This window comes from Myzus persicae, unplaced genomic scaffold (genome assembly GCF_001856785.1).
Source record: "Myzus persicae strain clone G006 unplaced genomic scaffold, MPER_G0061.0, whole genome shotgun sequence".
Lineage (NCBI taxonomy): Eukaryota > Metazoa > Arthropoda > Insecta > Hemiptera > Aphididae > Myzus > Myzus persicae.
Window position 1 is genome coordinate 159841 of NW_019102309.1, and position 19472 is coordinate 179312.

The 19472-nt window shown below is 28.0% G+C and overlaps 1 protein-coding gene across 1 annotated transcript in view; it reads left to right on the forward strand.

The window, feature by feature from the left end:
* LOC111031842 (disintegrin and metalloproteinase domain-containing protein 10-like) overlaps positions 1–19472 on the forward strand; it is a 79239-nt gene that overhangs the window by 14179 nt on the left and 45588 nt on the right. Inside the window, exon 2 of the mRNA XM_022311951.1 lies at positions 7733–7895. Coding sequence (XP_022167643.1) covers positions 7733–7895 — 163 coding nt within the window. The remainder of the gene's footprint in view (positions 1–7732; positions 7896–19472) is intronic.

Sequence of the window (19472 nt, forward strand, 5' to 3'; positions counted from 1 at the left end):
CACCTAGGGTAACTCTCTGTGAGTCACAATCATAGTAATCCTCATGCTTTACCCAGAATTAGACGTTTGGTTTTGTTAAAATGAGAACAATGGGAATGGAATTTCGAAGTTTTCCACTTAAATAAGATATTGTTATATAATGTATTGATTTAACTGCTATGTGTTTCCTTATATTAAGAGATGGGTTTAATTAAAAAAAGGTATTTTTATTTATTTATGTTTTTATTTTTATTAATTTTTTAATATATTTACTTTAATTTTTAATTAAATCAATAATGTATTTATTGCGATTTATAAATATATCTGTTTTATTAGGCATGCATACTAATATGTACAAACAACAAAGGTAGGTTGAAACATACTGTTGGTTTAAAACTATGTATAGAGTTATACCATTGAATAGTAATAATAAATGTATTTATCTTAAAATTAAGCTATACATTCATACTTTGGGTTCTTCGAGTATCTATTATATTTTTTTTTATGAATTGTGGGTGGATGAATAGCCAAGAAGCAAAACAAACGACTAAGAACTCAAGTGAATTTATGTTTTGTTAAAGGGTATATTATGAATTTAACTAATGCAATGTTATACTGTTTAGAATATGAAATGAATAATGTTTTAAAATTAATTTCATCGAATACAAGTCAGTGACTCCTTATAGTCCTTGAGCATAATAATGATACTTACAACTTTTTTATAATATATTTAATTTTTAGATTTTTTTCTATACATGATTTAAGTTGAAATACATATTACAAGGGATGTAATTGTTGTAGGTACTAATGTACTATTGAAGTTAACGCGGACATGTTAATACTATTTTACTATAATAAAAATACCATAAGATTAGAAAACGTAATATACAATATTGATAATATATTATAACATACATTCATTATACTGATATAGCTGGGTATGCCTAATTTAGTTTTATGTATATATTTTTTAGATTAGATTTTTAATTAGTTATAATTAATACATTTTTATAAACAAGAGTAAATAATCTAATAAATTGCATTAATGTATTCATCATATAATTTAAAATTGGGTAGAAGTTATATAGTATACAATAATTGGGGGTTTAAGCATCTATAATATTATGTTTAACTTTTAGGGACTTCAGCAACGTATACTGGCTAACATAATAATTTTACTTTCCACCCATATTTATTTCACGATACTCGCCTTATAAAATTTTGCAGTTGTGCTAAAATCGATATTTAATAATAATTATTTTGTCGTTTTAGTTGTCCATTTTTGTTTTTTTAACAAGTATAATGAAAATACTTTTTGGAAAATTTATGCTGTGGCGTGGTCCTAGAAGTGGCGGTAGTTGTAGCTTATGCATAAATTCATTTGTATATACTATTTGAACAATATAATAAAAATATAGTATTTATTTTTTTTTGAAACTAGATCTTACTTTACTTGCAAGTAAAACAGAAATTAAATATAATATATGCTCCATATATTTTTAAGGGATTTAAGAAAAGAGATTCAATTAATAGAAACTATATTAGTTTTAGTTTAAGGCAGTATTTTCCAACCGGTGGACAAGTGTTGTGTCTATCATATGTTAGGTTAGGGTAGTCCATCATGACAAAGATCTTTTTCCATTTTCAGCTATTTTTTACTTAAAAAATTATTTTTTTACATTTTTATTTTTAATTTAGTAATAAAATAGTATTTATTACGACTTTATATAGGTAATTATTTTATTTATATGATATATATTATTATATTATGCTCTTAACTATAACCTTGTTTTAGCGGTTAAAATATTCTAAAGGTAATAATCATAAGTTATATTATTACTAATTACTAATTATAACTATTCTAGTAATTTATTATACATTATTTTTCAGTATTTTGATGTGCTGTGTAAATATTTTTAGGTGAATATGTAGAGATATATGTATATAAATTATTGCAATTATTAATTTCTGGCGTACGTAAAATATTTTTATAAAATGTAAGTGTCTTTAAATATTAGGAAAAATTTGTCATTGGGTACCTACTACATCTTACAGTCATAAAAATATTCTGGTTTAAATTATAAAAGCTTACTATTTTCAAAATGAGGTTAATATGGTAAAATGTTATTTATTAAGTATGCAAAAAAATTATAACTTTGAATGCTTTACGTTTGAAGACTGTTCAATGAGAATCCACGAATAAGCGATGGTCGTATTATTTATTATATACATAATACATAAACAGCTGTACACATGAAAGAATTTATTATCTATAGGAAACACGCTCGTTTAGATATTCAGTTAAGCTAGAACAACTTCTGAAACTTAAATATCTTTTGAAAAAATTCAAACCTATTTTCTATTAGGTTTATATTAAAATCCTAGTAGAAACGTATCCATTAAAAATATAATTACTAATAAGAATTAATTTATGTTTTTTTATCAACAAACAATCATTACATATTATTCACTACATTGTGTATGTATGTATGTATAAAATAACACATTATTGAACATAAAATTATTTAATTTACATGGCTATAAGTATGAATTGAAGAAGATGACTGCTTTATATTGTTTTGGTTTTTACTGTTTTTACTGATACTTTATGGATCAATAAACGAAAGGTCCATGAGCGTTTTTCAGGGTAAAAATTAGGAGTCCCTCTTGACATTCCGTTTGTTCGCTCAAAAAGGAGGGTCCTATGTCGGAGAGGCACTTGGTCGCAAGCTAAACTCAAGATTTCAAATCGTTGCTTCGGCGTATATATTTTAGCGTGGTCCATTATTATACTGATGTCGCTTGTATATATAAAATCGCGATAGGACGGTGTAACAGTATGACAATAATTGTGTGACAGCAAGTTAAATGAGTCAGAGTGGAGGGTCGTGATAGTGTTCGAGTGACAGTGAATGGTATTATAGTGGGAATGTGATGGGGTTGGAGGAGGGGGGGTCTTCGTGATTTCAAAACTGGGCTTTCGTTATTTTGCCATGTAAAGGCTCTGTGGAATTCTGAATGCGGCAATTCAATTTAACTAATGGCCGCCGTCGGTATTAATTAAAATAAATCCCCTGAGAGTTCTATGGCAATGCTGGCGACGCGGTTCACATGTACATCTGTACAGGTACTATTGCTGAGTTTATTGTAGTTACCTACTACAGTCTGAATTTTGTAGGTAGATAAAGTATAATTGATTATCACAAGAAATATAATTTAAGTGTTCAATAAATATTGTCCTCGAAATAATCACAAACCAAAAATTCAAGTTGCAGCTGACTAATTTATTCGATAAAATAATTGTTACTTATTATGTGCGTAGGTATATGTTTGAATAAAATCGTGTTGTCTTCATAGTATGACATTTGGTCAATACTTAAAAAATATACCTATTTTTATTTTTTATCTATAGAACTATGCGTATGTGTGTGTGTACATATACTTGCACAACTCTTCAGACGTTAATTGAAAAGTTCAATCATAAATATTCATAGTTATGGTGTTTTTACTGTGATATGTCGTTTCACTTTTTATTTTGATGATTTCTTTGTTCGAGCCTAATGACTATAGTCGGAATTTCACTTGATTGAATCGATAATTATCAATTTGATTTTCCCTTGAGACATAACCAATATCTAAAATTATGGATGAGTGTATATTTACTTTTTACCTGAAAAGACATATTTCTGTTTGAAACAATTAACAAATATAATATGATATCATATATTATAGCTACTAGCTAGTAGTATTAAATATTTTCTAAATTATATAGTTATGTATAATGTTAAATTATTTTTGTATTATATATATTTATATATTTATTTATATTTTATAATACATACTTACACATTTTTTTAAAATCATATTACACGAAATCAAGAATGCAATCAAAATTTCGAATAGAGTTGATATTTTTATTTCAAAACTTTCTGCAATCTGTAATAACTATTATAGTAAAAATAACAATTTGTAACGAGTATACGACAATTTAAAATAAAGTTTTGGTGGCAGTTGAGAAAGATATTCTATCAGATTGATGTAGGTTTCACGTATAAAACTTTTTAATGCGATCTAAACATTTAATTTTAAATCAACGATTTATTTGATGAGCTATTTAATATTAATACATAAGCAGTCAAGCAAATTAAAAAATTAGCAAGTAGTTACTTATTATTATTGTTATTATATAATATAACTTAAACCTATTATGTACAAATCAAAGAAAAGTACCTAATAAGTGCACTTATGAAACACATACTATAACAGATTAATTAATTAAAATGAACAAATCTGTTAACAACTATAAATAATGGATCCATTGTTGAGATAGCTTTTAATAGGATTAAAATATGTAACCATCAATAAATTAACGCTTGATATAGGCTTGTATATTGTAGAACGTTAAAATAATCATGCAAACATAATAGTATTGAAATTCCATGTACTCAAATAAAAATGTTTTATGTTTTCTTGATTATTGTCATACATGTATGATTATTTAAAACAAAACTATGATAGTCACCGTTAATTGCTTAAGATGGTAAAATAAATAGCGTTATAATATGTCCATCGTGGACATAAAATACAATGTTTGTCATTTTATTATATGGTAATAAAATATTATTAGTATTTGTAATTTTAAATATTGTTGTTGAAATTTGAAAAATACGAGATCAAATTTAAAGAGTTATTAGCTGTAAAATATTTTTTATTGACAAGTAATTTAATGTACATTACATATGTATGTACACAGGGTGGTTCACTAAGCATGCTCATCCTTTTTTTTCTTAAATTATGCAATTATTCAAAATCTGATTTTTGGAATTTTTAAATATATTTACGCCAAGACCATATTTTAAATTCTTAAGATTGTTTGTTCAATCTAAAGACTGCCTTGTGAAGATAAAAACTTCGGTTCATCAAATGAAAATTTATTTTTCTTACTGTAATTTATTTAGTCGATAATTTTCTGAAAATGTTGCTGTGTTAAAATCAAATTTCCAACGAGTAGTTTTTGATTTATTTAACTTTCTGTAGTAAGGATAATATGTTCACGATAATGGGTTTAGTATATGTAGGGGGATATGGTGATTTTAACATTTTAGTCATTGATATTAATCTATCAACATTTATAATTTTGCAAAACTTACTAAAATAAATAAGTATAGTAAATACTAAATACAATATCACACCAATTTTATATTTTGTAAATCCATTTTTAAGGACTGTTATCTTTGAGATGAACATATTAATAATTGGGAACTACTCGTTCACATTTGAATTAGGTACATAAACATTTTCAAAAAAAAAAGTTCCACTAAATAATTTATAGTAAAAAGAGGGTCCTCATTTGGAACAAAACAAAAGTTTATATCGCCACAGGACATCCCTTAAGTACCTTGTACAAAAAAGTCACAAGGTTTTAATAATAAAGTCTAAGGATATTTAGAGATTCTAAAAATCAAAATATGAATAAATTCATTATTAGATATAAAAAAATAGGGACGAGAATACTTGATGAATCACCCTATACATATATATGTACAACTATTATCAATTATGCATTAACTATCTATTTGTATTGGGTATTTTATTTTTATCGAGTCATTTAGAATAATATGTTTATAAATAATATCAATTAAACACTTTATTATGTACATATAGGCACCTCTAAAAGGATAATGATTCAAACAAAATAAAGCATGGCCTATGCAATTTTATTACTTCAATTATGTAGGTAATGTTTATGCTAATTTTGTGTGTTTGAATATATTATATACAGTCAATAAGTTTTTCTTATTGGTAACTGTTTTCAGAATCTGTAAATATTAAAAATAAACGTTTTAACCGTTTTGTGGTATAGGTAGGATATATTATCATAGATTAGTTAAATTATTTCGATTGCGGTTGTTATTCACTCTCACAATAAATATTTCTTTAATTCACATCGATGCTATAACGTTACGCAGAAAATCTTAGATACCTATAACTACATAATAAAGCTATACCTATATGTTTAAATTGGGTCAATACTTCTTCACGTACGGTTTTTTTTATGATTTTAAACATTCTAGAACAATATAATCTGTGCTTAAAAGCACGGTTCTTGTCAGCAGTATATTTTATCCATGTTTTTTGATTATTTTAAATAGACGGCAGTCTTTTGATTTTATGCTATCCAATACCAACTATATTAAAATGGATTTGATTAAATGCATATTATTATATTATTGTGAATATATGCACAAGAATCGTACTCCATTCGCACACACACACACACACACACACACACACACACTTATAAAATCGGCTAACTTTTACAACCGGACATTTGCGTATGAGCTATAATACGATAACGTACACATATCAATGCATATACATGTAATATATGTGCACAGTGATGTGTATACGTAAACACGTATATGAAATACAGATAATATAGGCTGTGCGAATAGCACAGGGACTATCAAAATATCGATTTAGGTGTCCGCTATACAACAAGCAGTAGGGAGCGAACGCGCGGGACACATTCCTCGGCAATATTCGCGTTTTGCATATAGTGTATATATTATAAATTATATGTATATTTATTTATGGTGTGTGAGAGAGAGATATAGTTCGAATGTTGGAGGGGGGTGGGTAGGGGGTGAATGAAGAAGTGTGAGCGTGAGCGAGATAGGTGTGTGAGTCGTTTTCAATTATACAACCAGTCAGATTTATGAAGGTATTATTTCTTGCCCTCCCCTTTGACGTGCATCCGGGACACCGCGGCGGGTGTTGGTGTTTGGTCATTATTTTTCCACCCGGGCCACTACCCTACCCCACTCCTCAACCAACCATCCACTACCACCGCCACAACTACCACCACAATGTGAATCACCCGATAATAGTGTGCTCGTTGCGAGGGGTGGTAATATGTATAATGTATACACTATACATACAATTCTTCTCATCGCCACTAGTACTGCTGTTACTGTATTGCTTGTGTTCCGTATATTGTGGTGTATATAATAATATAACATACATACAGACTACATGTAGTGTGCACTCTGCAAAGTAATTTTTTTATCATTAATCGGAAAATATAAGACATTTAAAAATATTTTTAAACAATACATTTTTACATTTTCTTACGATAAGGTATTGTAGCATAAATACTACGATATTTAATATCTTGTCGTTTGGTGTGAAATACCCTCCATGTGAAAAGTGGTCATTTTTCAATAGAAACAAAGAATTTAAAAAAAATCTGTTAACATAGTTGGACTATATTTAAAAATGTATATTATACTTAAAAAACAAGATGCATTTTTTTTAACAAGTTTTTTACCAACACTGAAGAATTTATTGAATATGGGCAAAAGTTGTGTAGATAATTAAAACTTTCTTTTATCAAAAAAAAAAAAAAATGAACTGTAGTCAAAATGTTGAATGTGATAAGTGATAACATAATAATATTCCTGAAGATACTTGGAATTATAGTATGTATGTTATACAATGTCTGTAGTGTGTCCGTATGAGCATGCGTGCGTCACGCATATAAAACTCTTACATTACGATATCCAGGTAATACTATAATAGTATTGTGATGTTTTATTATCATTGTGTGCAATTATTGTTAATTTTTATATGAATCTGAAGGCTGATATTGAAATATTATCGTAAAAAATCATGTGCATTTTGTCTTATAATAATATTATGTCGATATTGTATTTTGTATTTACGTTCCTAAACTTTCGTATTGTTTTTTCAGGGAAATTACCGACGCTCAACCATTTCATAAAGCACTATACGCCTGCGGAATACGACCGGGACGGCTTGTTGGAACAGCACCGGCGGATGCGCAGGGATGCCACCGCCGCTAGTAATCAACGACTGCTATCGCCGTTACGGCTCACCATCGCCACACCACACAGGTTAGAGTGGTTGCATAATGCCATAATATTGAATATTCACTGTAATAACTGATAATCCTATATTAACGCCAGAGTAAATATATTTTCTGCTCTATAGTTTTACCCGTTCAATTTATTGCTGTTATTGTTATAATGTTATAATTACATGGGTAGGTAGTTGTTATTGGCTGCTGTAAAGTTTGGATCGGCCTGGCGGGGCTGCTGTATACGTTGTGTATACAACTGCCTAATATATAATTTTATGTATATATTTTTTTATGTATATTTATATATATTTTTTGGTTTTTCTTCTATGTATGAATGTTCCCCCCGGGGAAATGAGAGTCGATATCATCATAATATGTATACTATTCAAGAAACTCGTCGATTTCTTTGGGGCGTTTTGTTATATTATTATGGCATAGCTGTGTTTTTATAAGTACCTACATATAACTTTAATTGTTATATCGTACCTACATAGTTTTTTTTAAAGTTATTAAATGTTTAATATATATTACTTATAGTCTACTTGAGTCTATAGGACGGATTAAGATATTTAAGGTCCTGGGACCAATATTTTCCTTTAGGGACACGCACACAATTGCGCATAATACTTTATTTCTATCTATTTTATTTTTACAATAAAAAATATGTTTTTTCTCACTAGGTTTCGTTGACTCACTATAGCGCGTCTCACAATTGTGGATACTGTGTTTATGCTGCAGTACTTAAACGAATGGGTCTGTGAAAATTCACCACTTAAAATTTATGTATGCGGTAAATTAAACTAAAAACTGAAACCCAATTATCTCAAAAATGTCTTCCTTGTAGATTACTGTTATCCCTATAGGGTATGAGATAAAAATGGAACAGCTGAGGGGCCTACAACTGAATTGAAATAATTAATTCACTTGCTATATGGTTCCCGAAGTTAAGAGTTCTGTTAGCCCGATTTCAAAATTAGATTTTACACTAGGAAACTTCTTTTAGAATTGATGTGGCTCATTTATATTGTAAACGTCTTAAAGGACAAAGGTGTAGTACATCCAGAAACGTGAATTTAACTACCTACGTTCTATTAATTTAATTGTTTCGTCATCACTGAAGTATATTTGTAATTCCTGTGCGTTACACATATTATTGATTCTTACTAAGAATAACGTGACTACCAGTGAACCAACTTATAACTTAAATTATTCAAATTATTTATATAATTTTTCTTGGTTTTTATTAAGAATTCTGAAATCCAAATGTTTTAACTTAATTAAATTTGATACTTTGGATCTATATAATGTAATAAGCACAATATATATTTATATAGGTACCTACATTATTATGACTTGATAAATTATTTTACTATAAACACTATTAAACACATTATTACATTACACAATACTGTATACTACTTCATTAAACGCATTTTGCTGTAAAAACTAACATGTTTTACTAGGAATCTATAAATATGTTAAGTCGTTATGTGTGGGCTTTCACAAAATAATTTAAATTTGTTGAAATGTAAACTATGAAATTTTTACGAGAACACGAATTTGCACTCGTAAAGCTTTTTATGTATGAAAACATAAGTTTATTTTGCAATATATGTTTTTTCTTTATGTTTATAATAGTTTAAATATTTAATTCCCCACGTTGTACACCATATTATATTACTATAATTTAATAAATTATGCTTATGTAGTTTTGATCAATCTTTTACTCCAGTAGTATTTCAAAACTAATCGTGTAAAATAATTAAAAGACCATAATTAAGATTTATACATTTATTTTTCATTGTTTATTCGATTCACATTAGATCATGGTATAACTTGTAATCAATTTAAGTTTTTTACTATTATTCATGAAAGTATACTAAAATAAATTATTCAAGAACTTTATCAATTAATCTTATTATTTTAAATTTGTATATTATATCCATTCTTTATCTAATCAAACTATATAGAAACTATACTACTTTAAACTTCGATACAAAAATTGTTAAATATAGAAAGACCGACGTTATTTATCAACAGTTTAATGTAATTACTAGATAATTTTTTAGTTCAGTTATTTTCAGTAGTAAAGTTATAATCAAAGAACTATTTCTTATTTATTTTATTATATATTTATATCAGTACTTTTATAATTTAGTCACTACCATAAATTAATACGTGAAGGTAATTATATTAAGTATTAATATTTCAAGTATAATACAAATAATAGTACCTTCTATCATTATACATATTGTTTTTAAATAGTTGAATATACACATACCTACTTCTACTGAGAGTCTAATTGTTTATACTTATTCAGTTTATTAATTTCTAAATGAGACATTTGATGCTAAAACAAATTATCTATTATATTTATATCTTAAATAACTTATCGAAAGTATTTTTCGTTTTGTATTTAACTATATTATATTTGTTTTTAATTACTTATAACAATGTACAGAACAAACAAACGAGAAACTTCTTTAAAACGATGTAATATATGTGCAGTGTACAGTGTACACGCTACTAAAATATAAAAATAGATGTTTTGTTTCAAAAAAAACTTGAAAAAAGTTGTATTTACTTATTACAGAAAACAAACAATATCATATAGGTGCCTTACTCAATTACAAGTTTGCGATTTACAATGAGAAATAAATTATTTTTTACACTGGGGAAATGGTTGTAAAATGGGGGAAAGTAGGTAACCGCTCTGATGTAGGTACAGTAGGGGTCGAGCGCGCCTCGTAATTGAGTAGGCACTGTAATGGATGACGGGTTAAATTTGAATTCAATACCTAATAAATCATTGCATATGATGAAAACGATTGTGAGCTTTGGATGGTCTAACTTTTTGGTAATCGAGGTTACCAAACAATTATAGTAATATTCTCAATATTCTTAATAACTTATATTAACTATTATTACCTATTTATTATTATTTATTATTATTATTACTGTATTTGAAACTGGACAATTGTCCGTTAAATAAATAAACAATACATTTTACAATTTTAAAAAATGTTAGTAGATTCTTTTCTAAGTTTTTCCCGATTATTTTAAAAAGTACAAAGAATTTTCAATTTTGACTTTATAAAAGTACCTCCAATTTTCTACAAAAACTTAGATCAAAGTTGTTGATCAGATCAATATTTCTACAAAGAAATGTGTCTACACACTACAAATAAAAAACCACACATCATTGAAAAATCATTTCATGCATTGCTACGCTCAGAATCTAAAATAAAATGTAAATAATTGAAGTTTAATTTGTAACACTAAATTTTTTTAATGGTTTTAAACAATATAATACGAAATAGTTTGTATGAAAGAATAATGGCCATCTTATTCAAAAATATGCTAGATATTATGTCTTTTGAAATGGTAAAATCGTTCACTTTGTATAGCAAGTATATGGTGTATAGTTAGGTACAAGAATATGAGTTGTTGTGGTATTTCTTGTTTGAAAATATCACATGGGTACATTGTTATTGCGTAATAGGTAACTATTAAACTAACAATATTTAGTGATACCACCTCAATCGTAAATAGTAAAATAATGGATATGACAAGCCTATACCAATTACGTATGGAGTCGTGGTTTATTTTTAGAGAAGAGAGATGGACCGATTATCTATGATCCAAATATAATATGTATATGTTTTATTATTAGTCAAAATTTAAGCTACCAAAAATATCACTCCAAAAGGGTAATTTTAACGTTATTTTGAAGTAAAAACTGCATTTGTTTTAAATTAAATGATTTTGTGTTCTAAAAAAACATTTTCTACTTTGTCAATTTAGCTTCTGGTACTGTATTGAATACCTAAACTCCCTAATTTAACTAATTTTGGGAGTTGTTATGAATCTTTCTTAACTTTATGTACTTTAGTCAACGTTTTATTGTTATTGAACACCTAATGGTAAATAGGTTATGCAGTTGATTCGACTAATAGATATTTAACAACTTTTTTTGGAGTTAAATAAACTACATTATTTTTATTGAGTACATTTTAAAACTTTTTATTGAAATTTCAAATTTGTTATAATATAGTATAGGTATAGAAATACTTGGAACGCAAAATGGTTCAAACTTTTTAATAAATTATGTATTGTTTAATCGATTATTATACAAAGGTGAACAACTGGACAAGTTAACAAAAAAAATTGAATTTTCGTTTGTGACTTTGAAGTACTTATGTTTCATAAACAATAATTTTTCTACATTTTTATATAGTTAGTAAATGTACATTGTACATATTATATTATTACTTACTACTATGAATAGTCATAATAATTGTTTTGGTTTATAACTAAGTTAAAAACTAAAAGCTTTGTCATATTATTTGCTTGTAACATAAAACCAACAAAATTTGCTTTGTATAACTGCCGGTATTTTTCAAATTTTTTTTTTTACAGTTTTATTTTTATAGTTTTAAATATGCATAAATAATACATTAAAATAACTAAAATCAAAGTTTTATTAAATTACTGTTTTTTTTAACAATTGAAAATTAAATAGCAAGTATAATTTGTTTTCCGTATCATATTATTTTTTCTGAGTTAATAAAAAATCTTACAATATCCACGTTTCAAATATGTGTGATATTGTATACTCGTATGTGTATAATATGCAATATGCATGTGTGATTGTGTGAGTGTACCGTTAAGCACTTATATCGATTTACAATATGCAGGTTGATATTAAATTCTAATTTATAGGCATAGCATACACATGATGTTTAACCTGTACAAAGTGCTTATAACGAACTCTTATTATTTCAAAAAGCCCTGTTACTATACCTATTACCTATCTATGTATTTTACACCACGCTTCGTTTTATTTTTTGATCATCTTCAAATTTACTGCCAAAACCACTATCAACTATTTATTTTTTAATGACCAATCTCTAATCTTAATTTTATAGTCTAAAACAATAAATGCTGATCTCTCAATCAAACACATCATAATTGAATGCCTTTCGTATGAAACAGATAGACGAGAAGCAGGTATTTCAAACATTCTGTCATAAGCCCTCTACCCAGACCACATAAGACACATTATGTTAACCTTTATTACTAAGTCCAGCCTTATCAATAGTATTTGATATGAATTATGAAATTCATATTATAACATGTAAATAATTTAAAGTTAAACTTTTTGTTGCCACTAGCCATAGTTGCCGAGGCTTAATTAAAAAAAAAAAAAAAATGCTGATATGTATAGAATAAAGATCGTGAATAGTATTTGTATTAGTGAGAATGTTTAAGCTTGTGATTGGCAGAGTTGTAGTGCATCACAGATTCCCATACATTGCTATACTTCACTGTTATCTTACTAAAATGTTAACTGTTATAAATAATAACTTTATTTTTGCAGTATATATTTTAGTTGATGTTTATACTTACGCTGAAACGTTCATACAATTATTTAGATAGTGCAGCTGGTGCAGAAAGTAGTAATTTCACCACCGACAAACATAGGGATCGAACAATTTTTAAATATGTCTTATAGGACAAAATAAAACAACATGTTATACCTATAGTTGGAACAATTGCCATTATCGAAGAAAATAATAATAAAAAATATGTACTTTTCGAAATGTCCCGCGTTTGTTGTCGTTAAAAGAATCGCCCTGTATTCGACCATATTATACAATATACAGTATTATATTCTTGTCCGTGAGGTTGCCGAGCACAAAGAAGTCGCGTTCATCGCGTTATGTGTATGTACGTGTGTGTGCGCGTGTGAGTGTGTATGCATTTGTACCAGACACATTATTATTATTATCATCATCATTATTCCCGTTATCGTGTGTAGATACTAGGTACGTGCCTATGCTCTATGTGTACACACGGTAAACAGGAGGTGGGGGGCAATGTCTCGTCATATAGCGCTGCTCGGCAGTCGATGGAGTGTGCACGTCTGACCGAGAGCCGAGAGGATTAACCTCGGCGTGTCCATCGGGTTTAGTAACGGATTGATTAGCGTGCGACCAAAGGAGAGCGATTTGTGTCTGCTTTTGATCACCGACAAACACAATATTATATTTATGCACACAAGCCGCATTCACCGTTGTTCCACTCACTTCGACGGGTTTGACTTTCCCCTTAAGGGTCGGTCTGAAAACATATCTGACACTGAGAGTACGACGTATAAATTACTTGGTCTAAGCGGTATAGCGATAATGAGGAATGAAGAATTTCCTATTTGAATGGTTTTTTCCTCTAAACAATTCATTATTTTTAATTTCATTGTTAACTTTTTTGTGAACACCCGCATTGATGTGGGAAGGGAGAGTTTGTTTTAAAGTATGTCCAACAATTTTCGTACAGAATTCGAAGAGGTATTTTTTAATTCAATCGTGAACAATCATTAAAAATTGTAGAAAAGAGTAGATTTTACTATACGTACAATTAATGTAATAACATACACCAACTAGAGGTGAAGTGAACTACGTGAGACGATTTCTATAGTCTCCGAATTTCGCATCATCTTATCTAGATTTCTGGTTTTTAAACTGTATGATTACCTATTCAAATTATTCACGATTCAATTGGCATGATTTTCAAACATTATATTACCATTTTGAATCAAATCTACGTACGAGAACGGGGCACGTTTTAATGGTCGTTATTTAAGTTTAGTGGACCTTACTGCAGATGTATAAATATATTTTATTGGTGGACTTGAAGCGAGTAAGTGGTGATTGGTTTTCATATATAGAGAAGGAAGAAAGTTTGTAAAATACTAAAAAAAAAAGGTCCCCAGAGATTCTTCTTCATAAATCAGTGTTATGATAGTCCCTCAGTGCGTATTTCGGACTTGTAATACTACGACGTTATAGTAATCCTAGCACTCAGACACGCACATATAACTACACACACACACACACACACACACACACACAGTGTTTGTATATCATTGAGTCTAAAGTATACTTACATTTCTATAGGTTTCAAATGTTTCAATGTATCTTGTATCTTAAATTGCTCTTAGATTTGTCTATGTTTAGAAAAATATTAGAGATGCTATACAGAAAATATGTAATTGTTCATGCTTTTATTCTCCAAAAGCCTACAATAGGTGTACTTAATACAGTCATATAGTTGTGTTTATTGATTTTAAAAACAAAAACGTCTATTCTATTTTGGTGAATTGTATTTAATATCTTTGTATTAAAATCACTCAATTAATGTGTCCTTTTAAACTGTTGTCAGTTCGCGTTGATAAATGTTTCAACATGTATTCAAATAGCTGTCGCTCATTCATGTTAATTACTGTTCAAAACTTTGTTGTGAATTCCAATTTCCCGTGTCGAAAGTTTAAGTTATAATCAGAATGAAATAATCGTTCTTAATGTTTATAATGTGCACCATGAACTTTTGAAGTTTTCGTCTACGATTTTTTGATTTTTAATGTAGTTATATAAGGATATTGTGTGAGTTTAGAAATATATGCTGGCAATGTGTATTAGTATTTCTGAGAAATCACATAAAAAGTAGTGAACAACAATATTACAATATTGAACAGTAATAAATATTATAATATTTTTCATTTGAAATTCATACTAAGATCAGATTCGTACCTACGTTACCTATTTGATATTTATAGTTGACATTTTAATAATAATAAAACAAAAAATGCTTTTCTTTACAATTTTTATATAGTTTTTATAAAATTGTTTAGCATGAGAGCAAAATAGTGTTCATCTTGAAGCATTCGTTTTATTTTTTTTTTTTAACAAGGTATATGTATTTTACTCTCATAACAAAATGTTAAATATTTTAGGTTTGAATTTACTCGTAAAACCAAAAAAGACTTGGTCGATCTTGTATTTACTTCCTATAGTAGTTTAGTCTCATCGAAAAATAACACGACAGCATAAGAGTTTATGACATTTTTGTGTATACCTATAATAAAAACACGGACGTCACACAGGACGAATCGGCAAAAAACATCAAAAAGGTGTTTCCTGGGAAAACTGATAACGTCTCATTCCTGCCACATGGGACCGGAGACAAATGATTTATCGTTTCACATCATTCGCACATATACAAACTCTGTATGCATGTAAACTTTTTATGCACTTACACATTCAAATAATCCGACGCAATAATATTCAAATACAAGTTCTATCACATTTACTTAAAAGTAAAATGCACTCTAGTTATTTGAACAAAACTGAAAACGGTTGTACTATATTATATTAATTAAATGCCAATCTTATGAAATATAATTTACTTTTGAAAGTGTTTTCCTGCAAACGATACGACAATAATTGTTCATCAGTTACCGCAAATCCATTATCATATTCTTCAATCAGTTGATGCCAATTATGTTTGGATTTGTAAAAAGAACTTAAACCTAAGTTCTAACAGACGGAATTGTTAAATTATAACCTTTATATTATCGTGCTCTGTCCATGCCATTTAGGTATTTGTAATATTATACTTATTTCTTTGCCTATTATACATTATTACTTCTAAGACGCATTCAATGCTACCGTCTATCACTACCAATCTGTTAGGAATATCTCTGTTGACATGATAAAGGAACAAGTTCCCCAATGAGACATAACATTTTTCACATAGATCTAAAGATATGATTCTAAATTGTTGAATGAAAATAATAACTGTACTCTAAAATATTTCACGGATTATTTTCTTTCAGTCGTATTTATTAGAACAACTATTTAAATGGGTATCTATACATAATATTTTGTATTATCTATTTTTAGCTAACTTTTTACTGACATTTTAACAGAAATGTTCTCTTAATATTATAATATAAATAAGTATATCACATGTAAAAATACGTGTATCCGAATGTCTACAGAGCGCACTAACTCAGGGTTCTGTGGTAAAATAAATGATTTAGTGTACCTGGTCAATTTAATTAGTGAAATGTTAGCCTACCAGAACTTGTATTTGCACATTTTCTCGATTAAAAGTTATCTCGTAAATTCAGAGTAACGTGAATATTTAAAACAGATGACGGCTTCTATCCGTTGGGAAATTTCAAAACTGAATTAAATTACCTACTTATTTTCACATAATATTATGCTTACGTAATTTGTATGTGTATAATACGTATATTTGTTTGTGGATCCATTACCAGGTTTTCGGTCATGGTAAAACCAATGACTCGAAAAATTGGTAACTTTATAATATGTTAAATTTACATTTAAATTTAGCTAATTTTCGAGGGTGTTAACGGACCAGCCACCCAGCCACCCACCACCTAACTACCTTGGTAGTACCAACAGTGTAAATTACATAAAAATAAATAAATAAAAAGGCTCGTGTGGATTATAATACTAACAAAACTCATTCGGCTCTCCGAGTCTCGGCAGTTATTATTTTGTTTCCTTCTTTAACAACATAGCAGTTGTTTTATTTCTCTGATAATCAGGGCTTTTCAACCGCGCCCTCGCACAAGTTTCCCTGCATCTCCGTCGCAACGCTGGTTGTTATAGCGTCCGCATACTGATTATTATTCTCTTTCTCCTCGTATTCCTCGTCTTACACTCCTCCTTATCGTTCCCTCCGGTATAGCCTTAGGCGTGTGCACGCGTTAAAGGGACGCCGCTCCCAACTTTTCGAGGTACTGGATTGTTATTAGTCATCTCCCTTTCTGTGAAATTAGTTCTCAACGAGCAATATTCAGTAAAATCGATGGCCTTAAATGGACCATAATTATTCAAAAACCATGCCGAACAATTTAATACTGTTAATTAGTACCTATACTAATATTTAACGCCGTTAACATAATTATTATGATATGGCAATTAGCAACTCACATAAATTAAAATGAAAAATGTGTTAAGCAAATCAATAATAGTATTCAATTGTGATTGTTAATAATATAAGTAGAATAAATTAGTTATTATTAAAAAGTTATTATAAAAATAATTTTTTTAAATCGATTTTAAATTCACAATAATATACTGTGAAATTAAATTATGAAATATTATCATTTGAAATACTCCAAGTTCGTAATAAATAATAATAGGATAAGTTTTATTAAAAACATGATAATAATGAAAATTTAGTCTAATTCATGTTAAAACTTAAATAATTTTAAACAAAAAGTTGATTTTTGATTTAAATATTCACCAAACTTTTTTTGTGAATTAAATAACAAAACAAATTATTTGCTGTACGTTTGAATTTTTCTATGAAGGTTAAATTCATATTTAAGTCATATTTAAAAACGTTTTCGAGTGTGCATTTTATAAAATCAAAAATATTACATTTTTAATAATACTTTAAACTTCGTTTTTTTCTCGACATACATAAGTAATTGTTGATAATTTCTTATTATGTATATTGTTGACTCGAATCAACATTGTAAATATTGCCGGTTTAATTCCATTTTAATGGCTATAAATCAAATTCTACAATGTTACAAATACCTAATTTAATACCCAAAGCTTAGCTAGAAGCCGTAAAATACATTTACAGCGGTTTTAAACAAAATTAAAACTAGTATTTTTTTTCACGACCAACCCGTTAATAGAATATTCCAATAAACCACTAAATACAGGGAAGACATAGACGGTATCCTATTACCGTGACGGAAACAGTTCATCAAAACTGTGACTAGGTCACCACAACAGTTTTGTTCTAATTATTATGTGTCATGTTATTCCTAATAATCATAGGCTCGTAGTGTTGCGGTAATCAAAAACTACAGATATACATTATAACATTATACATATTGTATGTTTGTCCTCAAAAGTCGTCCTATGAAGGTATGTTTATCACCGAAAAGTTTTAGAGTGGAACAAGTTACTGTGATAAATACTAACAATATTATTTAATTTGACAATCAATATTGTCATCATAATTAACCTTCTAATTATTCAAGTTAAGGACTAAACACTTTATGATAGACTTTCTGAATAAAAAACTACAATATTGTTTCTTATATAAAACCAAACTTGCGTGGTTGAGTGTGTTTTTTTTTTTCAAATAAATAAAACTGTTTTTTTTTTTTTAGTTTTTAGTTTTGGGAAAATGTGTATTGGTAGCAGGTACCTATTTAATTATTAATATATTCTAAACGACAAACAAAAAAACTTGAATAATAAATATGGTCATCAATAAATATAAAAATAATATTAAATAGTTAAACTAATTCGATATTAATAAGCGTAACCTACATTATTCTGGTTGTTAAATAATTGTATGTTATTTGTAAATATTATTTTAATTTATAAAATAGTGACGGTTTTACAATCATTGGAGATCAAAAATTAAAATATGAGTTTAATGTTTTTTATGATACGGTAGGTATAAGTTTTATATTACGTACCTACTGTTTTTATGTAACGTTTTTACGTTTTATATATATATATATATATATATATACATTGTACTTATTATACCTAATGATAACATATTACACATTTTGTTTATTTTTAAATAAATGTTATTGAATAATTTTAATACTTTATCCGGTGAAATATCACATAAATTACGTTTATATTTTCATTTATGACTATTCATTGGAGGTATCGTAGTTGTTATGTAATGAAGGTTTAATACATTAAATTAATAAGTTTTGAGTTTATGACCGAAACTAAGGGTATATATATGCCATAAT